Raw genomic sequence first — 8,541 nt, 5'->3', positions numbered from 1 at the left:
ACCCATTGGAATGCATTGTAAGTATTCACTTTTCTTTGCATTGTATTCTATTGTATTTTATTTGATTTTATATCACTGTGTTGCAGATAACTTATAGTTATGTTCAATTTTTTGTTACAGACACAACAATGATTTGTTTCCTTTTCGAAAAAGTGGATATGGATGGATGAATTTTCTTCAAAAGAAAAACAAGAAACTCTCCGATTAGTGCAACTGCAGTATTTGCTTTGAATTAGGTGTATTTTGGAGCCATCGTAGAACTTCTTAAATAGTAAGTAAAGACATTTAAAATTCCTCCAATGCTAAATCATACCGAGAATGAAAAGTCCGAATCGGTGCAAACTTCTGGTTATAATTATTTAAATAAATTCATAAACACTTGAGAGAGTAATTTAATTTCTGGACGGATTTCCATGCATCCTGACTGCGTGTGAGAAAATTATGAAGTGTGTGTGTTACAACAAATGTTTTACTATTTTTTAAATATAAGATATAGGCTAACAAATAACATTCCATACCATGATTTTAATTAATTTATTTTTTCACACATCGTCATTAAATTTATACATCTCGAGTGATATTAGGAAACAGTTTTACTTTTTGTTTTTCCCTCCTTTCTCTAGTTTCCAGTAAGTTGTACTCTCATTGGTTACTTTACATTGATGCACTTATTTTCTACATGTATGTTAAATTCTTTTCTCTAGACATCTCTATTTGTAGTCTAATCGCAATATGATTGGTCAGTTACGCTTATACGCCCTCTATTGGTAATGCACATATTTCTTGCACTTTAAAACCTAGAATTTTAAATGATTTCCGTTATTACTAAAAACTGTAGTTGGCAACAAGAATCATGCGTCATAGATTCTTAAGTTCATGTAGTATCAACAAATAATCTGGTTTACGTTGTCTTCTCAATAAAGATATTTTTTATAGATTTATATTGTATTAGATATAATTTAAAAGAAAATGTCTTATCAGTTGTATAGAAATACAACCTTAGGAAATACGTTACAAGAAAGTCTTGATGAATTGATTCAGGTAATTATAAGTAAAAAATTATCTATTTTTGAGGTTAGGTGTAATAAGATAATTTGTTATCTTTGTAATATTTTTTGTATATGCAGTAAGTTATAGGAATATTCAAACTCCCACATTGTTAATTTTAAACAATTGATATAAATTTTATTATAACAAAAAAATTTTATTGTTAGAGAAATGCAATTTTTCAAAAGTAGCCTTACAAGAGTATTCGTTCTTACACAAGATATTATGAAAATATAATTAATATTTTTTTAACTAATACTTGGTAGATAGTCTTTTGTATTGTATAATACTTTTAAGACGATTGGACATACTGTGAACTAATTTTTTAATGCACTCCACTTTAATATTTTTCTAAATATAAACAAGTTAAATTTGCTGTCATCTGAGAATGTTCCAGAATACTCCTGTGATTCAATATATATTTTACAATTAAAGATATAAAAAAAACATAAGTTTAAATAGCAAATGTTATAATAAAGACATTATTTTAGTATGGACAAATTACACCACAACTTGCCATAAAAGTATTATTACAATTTGACAAAGCAATTAATCAAGCACTTGCTACTAGAGTCAAATCACGACTCACATTTAAGGTAATGAAATTGTTATGATGACTATTGTATTTTCTATGAAAATATAATAGTGTAAATGAAGAATTTTTTTTTTATATTTTAGGCAGGAAAATTAAATACTTATAGATTTTGTGATAATGTTTGGACATTTATGCTTAATGACGTTGAGTTTCGAGAGGTGCAGGAAATTGCTATAGTAGATAAAGTAAAAATAGTTGCCTGTGATGGTAAAAGTAAGTGAATGAATGAATTAATTAATTAAGTGGCTTTACCAAATTCTTTTAACTAAATTATATTTCAAATTTTTCCAGCATTAGACGCAGATGCAGCAGCAAAACGATAGCGATTGTTAGATTATCTCATATTTATAAGAAACGTTTGCTATTGCTTTTTAAGTACACCTAGCCTTCGATTTACACGGTAGATTGGTTTTCTTAAAATGCCATGTAAATTGAAATCGTGCAATTCGAATCCACATTTCACATTGAAAATATATAATAAATGTAACAAATCCATATGAAATAGTATACGTCTTCTTTCAATTCTTTTTCTTCTTAATTATTTTTTGTCTTCAGCTTTTTCTTCACTAAAACTTTTTTGAAAAAATTGATTGTTATTTTACTACCCATTTAGTGATTCTAATGTTGCAAAAAAAGTAAAATGTAATTATTACATTTGTCTAACTGTATTAAGTTGAAATGCTATGTAAATGGAAGTTGTTTTTCATTTTTTGAACGGTGTTAAACCGAAATCGTGCAATTCGAATACCGTGTAATTTAACGGCTAAGTGTACTATAAAATAATATATATAACATTTTTACAATAGCCGCGATATCTTAAGAAAATACAATGCAAATGCAAAATATGCATTAATTTCTCTTACTTCCTTACCGCCAATATTATATAAAAAGATTAAATTGTTACAAATTATAATAATATTTATTAATAAGTAAATACACTATATTTATGCTAAGAAGTATGGTACCTATACTTGTTATTGTAAGGGTTAATGCTTCTCTAATATTTCTATTATAAGGTATTACATTCGATATATAATGAACAAGTATGTTTATAATATACTGACCATCAAACAAGAAACAAGGTACTATATTAATAACAGCCAGTCCAGCTGAAAACATTGTGATATATTTACAAAGTAGGACTAGAGATTCAGGAATGCTAGGCTTTAAAAAACTGTATTTAGGAACCCAATCTGATACATCAACTGTTCTGTAAATGTCAGCTGGATGTCCAAAAAACAATACATCTTTTCCTATCTTACGTTTTATTTGTACGATCTGTAAAAGTATTGTAAAAACATTAAAGCATGGAATATTTTTTGCAAAATTTATAATAAACTAACTGTTACATACCTTAGTTACATTATCTAAAGAAGGTTTTATACAATGTGTGTCTTGAGAGGAACACTCATGGCTTGCTTGGCAATAATTTTGAGACTGATTAATCATAGCTCTTGCTGGAAGACAGGAATGTGGTGGTAAATGAAGAGGTGCACCCTGTGGCCCTTCGATGTATTCAAAACATAAACTTCCCATTGTCTCGCTATCCAAAGTACAGCAATTTACTACTCCATTATTCTTTTGTATAGGTGGTACTGATTCATCATATTCCTAAATGAAACCAAACTTATTAGTAAGCAAAAAAATTAACTTGTTTATATTGTTAAATATTCTTGTATAACCTGAATAAAAGATTGTTTAACACAATATCCAGGAGCAGGTCGATGAATAGTATTTAATAAACACTGATACCAGTCTTCGCTGTGTTTAACAGGACAGTTATTTATCTTATATATTATATCATATTCTAAAAGACCTGTTTGGCCTCTTAAAGGTGAATTCTACAGATGAAATAATTAGTTATGCAAAGTTCTAACATCTGTATATTCATCTCTTAATTTTTTGTTTACTCACAGATGTAATACTTTTAATATAAACTCCACTATTGAGATTATAAAGAGGAGCCCAGAACCATGTCGAAAGCACAAGAATTGCAGCAGCCAAAGCTGCAAGAATTATATTATGCCAGACTCCAGCACACGTAATTCTCAATCGATTACGTAGTGGTAATGATTCAAATTGTTCATTATTTATGTTAACATAGGCTACTGGTATAGTAAAAGCTAATAACATTCCTACACCATATAACTGTACATCTTCTCTGACTGCAGCTAATGCATGACCAAGTTCATGTACTATAGTGCAAATTGCTAACGTTATTGTATAATATCCAAGTTCATTGAATGGTATATCAACTCCAGGCAACTATAATTAAAAAACAAAATTACAATTATGCATAAACATAAATAGTAATACAAAATAAAATTTTTATAATACCATTGGTTCTAATAAAACAGCTGAATTTTTAGTATCCGCAGATGGTCCAGCAGCCCATATATTAAATGTTACTCTTAAAATTGCAATCATTACAATTGGTAAAATAATAATACTTATAATGACTCCAGTATTGAACCATGCTGTCCAAAATTTGGACCGATCCATACCCCATTTGATTATTTTTCGATTGAATATAGTAGTAAACCATTTTATTCGCATTAAATGAACTTCTAATCCAGTATTTTTCAAAAAATATATATATGGAAAATGTGAACAGGTCTAAACAAACGTATATTAATATATGAATTGTGCATAAATTTTATTTAAATATTTCGTTAACGTATAATAATATATTTAAATACTTTACCTTGAAAACTGTGTCAAAAAAAAATAATGAACAATGTATAAGAGCAATTACAATAAACACATTTAAAGCATCCATTTTTCGGTTTATTAAATATTTTGGTTTTTTAATAATTAAATATAAATCTTATACCAAAAGGCAGTTTAAAATAATTACATCCTACTTGTTAAAATCTACAACATTTTATTCAACTTTATATGAAAAGTTTACTAGCCTGATAAATAATGTCAACACAACGTTCAGACGTGTTTCATAGGTCATTTTTGTGCTGTGTTTTGCCTATGCCTAATTCTTGTAGGGAATTTCTCTTCTAAACTATTAGGTCAAGAATTCATGGAACTTCACCACATTCTTCTCTGTCACCTTTCACTTTGTTTACAACCTTAAAAAATCAAGGCAATGCCACCAAGGGTGTATCAGAATTAATAATTTTAATATATCTTAGTTACCAATCACCATATTTCTTATAAATATATTTAAATATTTACTAAATAAATAAAATGTCTGAAAAACTCGAGGAACAAATTCGATTATTGCTTGCTGGACAAAATTTAAATGATGACACGTATATCGCACATGCCGTTCAACATGAAGCGGATGGTATGCAATATTCAAAAAATATTATCTCAATTCTATTTTAAAAATATATAATAATTAAATAACTATTAATATATCCTACTTACATAAATAATATAAAAATAAAATTAATTTTTCTTCTATAATACATGTACTTTATTTTATTGAATTATAAACTTTACAGAAAGTTATGAGAAAATGACTTTTTTATTATAAGTAAAACATATTAGGTATTGCTGCATAAAATATTTATTTATTTGAATGTGTTTACATGTGTTTACTTTAGATGGAAAAGGTGTCTACACCACTACAGATACAAATTATGTACCAATATGTCAAAAAACTGTGACATATATTGTAGCTGCCATAGTTATAAATGATAAAAATGAAGTATTAATGATGCAAGAAGCAAAGGCTTCTTGTAGTGGCAAATGGTATTTACCTGCTGGTCGAGTTGAACGTAATGAAAATTTAATAGATGCTGTGAAAAGAGAAGTTTTAGAGGAAACTGGACTTATAATAGAACCTAAAACATTAATATTAGTGGAATGTGCAAGCGGTTCGTGGTTTCGTTTTGTATTTACAGGTGATATATCTGGTGGTAATATAAAAACATCGGATGAAGCTAACGAAGAATCATTGCAAGCGCGTTGGGTACATAATGTAGAAGACTTACCACTTAGATCTAATGATATTATTCCATTAATAGAAAGAGGCAGAAATTATATTCAGAATAAGACCAGTTCACAGCATCCTTATGTAATGCCGTTATCAAAACCACTTTCCAAACTGTTATTGCAAATAATAATTACTGCTAAAAAAAGAGCAACGTAAGTTTATTGTTATTCAACAAGTTAAACTATTGTCAAAGTATATTCATTTATAAATATATCACTGCCATGCTTTTTTTTCATTTAGTAATCACACTTTCAGTTTAAGTAGAATCAATGGTGATAGTTTTTTTAACATGAAGAAGATCTTCCAATTATGACTGTGAATGTGGACAATGGATTAATTGGATTGAACGTAATATACACACATGTATATACATCTGCACTTAGGTTAAGAATGTTTTCATTTTGATCTGCAATTACTAAATGATACACCCAAATCGCATGGCACATCCTCATTTTTATCTATTATATATCTTTACTTAAATTATTCTTTACTGCTAATGCGATGTTTTGTTTGCATGCTTTTTAATGAATCTTTATTATTATTCCTTTAATTATACTAATCATTATCCTATCATATGCTTTTTCCATATAAAGATTAACTATCAGTATTAATATATTAGTCATAAATATTTGTGCTACTTGCAAATACTAATGAAAAATAATATAATTAAACAAAATATTAATCAAAAACTATTACAATCTTATCAAAATAATTTTGTAACTACATAGATCTTCTACAAATGTTTAAAGATGTTTTTTTACACATACAATATAATTGCTCTTCAAAATGAATATGTATTTAGCATATTTCTATAATATTGTTCAACAATTGTGGATTTTACATTATGTAAAACTAATGGCAAATATCTTAAACATTTTTTAGCATTTTAAAAATTATATATTCACAGGAACAAATTACACATGGTTACATTGGATACAGGATTGCTTCATTTGCCTGTTTGTGAAATCAATCCTAATCGTAGTCTTCTTTCCACCTTGCATAACTTCATGACTGTAAGTGTTGAATTTAAATATATATCTAGAATAAATATAATTTCAGTTTTCTCTATCTTAGCATCTACTTTTATACTTGTATACATAGAATAAGCAAAAGAAATTTATGAAATAGACAAGTATAGATGCATTTTAAAAAATATGCTATTGCACCGGGGCGAGTACATCGACACATGTGTAAAAAATACTAAGGTCATAGAAAGTTAGAATTCAGGATACCGTGCAATATTTTCCTTTTCTATTTTTGTTTTATTTTCACTTAGAAAAAAGCAGTATTCCGTCCAAGTTTCTATAATCATCTTGTATATATATATATATGTATATACATATTTAGCTTAGCAAAGAATCATTAATTATGTATGTAGGAAATCTTTGGAACAGACGTGGCACCACACAAACCACATGGATTATTAATGGTGGAGTTTAGTGGAAATCATGATGGAGATGGTCTTTGTTTGACCTTATTAGTATCTTTTAAGTTACCAGTGGAAGAAGTACCCATTATTGGAAAGTACTCTTGGCATCAAGCCTCAGAAGATATAGCAGAAGCTATTACAACTCGTTTACCACGAAATATGACCGTGCCATTAAATGTGGTACGTTAATGTCCACATTTAATATTACCAAATAATAATATTAATTTTTATTAAATGCATTATAATGTATGAAAAATTGTTTATTTACATTATACCTAGTCTATACCAATGATTTTATTGACAATTTAACTTATAGGCCAACAATTATTAAGGAAGTTATATACCGTAATTATGCTAACATAGATTACAAATATTTTACTTTTTAACTATATTATTCATGTTCAGTTCTTTATTATTGTATTAATTTTTTAATCATATTTAAAGATTTATAGTGAATTTGTGCAGATTGAAAACATAATTCTTAATCAAAATGATTATTTATTTTAAGAATGTATCTAATGTGAAAATTGAAATCTTTGCACAGTAATACATCGCATATTATACTATTTATTAAATTGTTTTGTTTTATAGGTGCAAACATATGAAATTACAATTCTTGTTAACTTTTATACACATGTTAGGCAAAGCATTACTTATATCTTTTATAAGAAATTTTGTGAATGTTATATTTAACATAAATAAATATTTTATAAAAGAAATGCTTTACAAAAGTTTATTCTTAGATAATTAGAGATATATACCATTATATTTGCAATTAGTAATATATAAGTTAAAATTAGATAAAACGTAAAAATTTATAGAATAGTTTTCATTAATTATCAATGTCATAAATATACATTTTAAAAAAGATTTCATATTACAATACTTTTCAAATATTTATAAAAATGTACTTTTATAATTATATAAAAAATTTTTCTGTTAAAATCATATATATGAGGTGTGTCTAAAAAGTAATGAAACTTATTTCGATTCTTAGATATTGGCGACATTTTATAAATGTCGCGTCACTGTTTGAAATTTATATCTCTATTTTATCTTCTAATTTCAACTCATATTCAGCAATTAAATTCGAATTAAATAATGCAATAAGAACGCTTAATAATTTGAAACTGACTTGCAGAGATCAAGCTTTATCAGGGACACAAGTTTTTATGTTGCTTAAGGCATTTTTAGATGATTATGAAACCGTAGAAAATGATTATTTTTTTTGTGGCATTTTGTTTCTAAGTGTAGGAAGAATGCCTACGACAATAGAGAGCTTATCAAGGAAACTACTTTGAAGAAGATAATGTACATTTCTCATCAAATGACAAAAACATGTTTAATGAACTAGCCTAATTACTTTTTAGACACACCTCGTGTATGGATACTTTTTTTACTGAGCTTTCCATTAAAATTATATATATATTTATATTTATATATATACTTTTCTACTGAGAGTTCTTATATGATTATAATGATACTAAAACTTAATTTTATACACTATTTAGTTTT

General features: G+C 27.0%; 3 protein-coding genes across 3 annotated transcripts; 2 read left to right on the top strand and 1 right to left on the bottom strand.

Annotated features, from left to right (window-relative positions):
* The first annotated feature begins 854 nt into the window (after positions 1–854).
* Positions 855–2,598, top strand: LOC106784342 (transcription initiation factor IIA subunit 2). Its single transcript, XM_014743770.1, has 4 exons — positions 855–1,041; positions 1,539–1,643; positions 1,726–1,855; positions 1,934–2,598. The coding sequence occupies exons 1-4, from the start codon at positions 970–972 to the stop codon at positions 1,963–1,965; spliced, it is 339 nt and encodes a 112-aa protein (XP_014599256.1). The 5' UTR covers positions 855–969; the 3' UTR covers positions 1,966–2,598.
* LOC106784328 (membrane-bound transcription factor site-2 protease) lies at positions 2,527–4,570 on the bottom strand. The gene is made up of 6 exons (XM_014743743.1): positions 4,347–4,570; positions 3,980–4,258; positions 3,557–3,907; positions 3,325–3,483; positions 2,996–3,253; positions 2,527–2,920 (listed from the first exon to the last, which is right to left on the bottom strand). Exons 1-6 carry the CDS (start codon positions 4,419–4,421, stop codon positions 2,543–2,545), a joined length of 1,500 nt encoding a protein of 499 aa, XP_014599229.1. The 5' UTR covers positions 4,422–4,570; the 3' UTR covers positions 2,527–2,542.
* A 103-nt stretch (positions 4,571–4,673) lies between these two features.
* On the top strand, positions 4,674–7,741 carry LOC106784337 (8-oxo-dGDP phosphatase NUDT18). The gene is made up of 4 exons (XM_014743756.1): positions 4,674–4,943; positions 5,206–5,749; positions 6,505–6,610; positions 6,976–7,741. Exons 1-4 carry the CDS (start codon positions 4,844–4,846, stop codon positions 7,213–7,215), a joined length of 990 nt encoding a protein of 329 aa, XP_014599242.1. The 5' UTR covers positions 4,674–4,843; the 3' UTR covers positions 7,216–7,741.
* Positions 7,742–8,541: the final 800 nt, after the last annotated feature.

Source organism: Polistes canadensis, unplaced genomic scaffold, assembly GCF_001313835.1.
Source record: "Polistes canadensis isolate GaletaPanama2010 unplaced genomic scaffold, ASM131383v1 scaffold_1, whole genome shotgun sequence".
Taxonomy (NCBI): Eukaryota; Metazoa; Arthropoda; class Insecta; order Hymenoptera; family Vespidae; genus Polistes; species Polistes canadensis.
The sequence above is the reverse complement of the archived record's forward strand: the minus strand, read 5'-3'. Positions and strand labels throughout refer to the sequence as shown.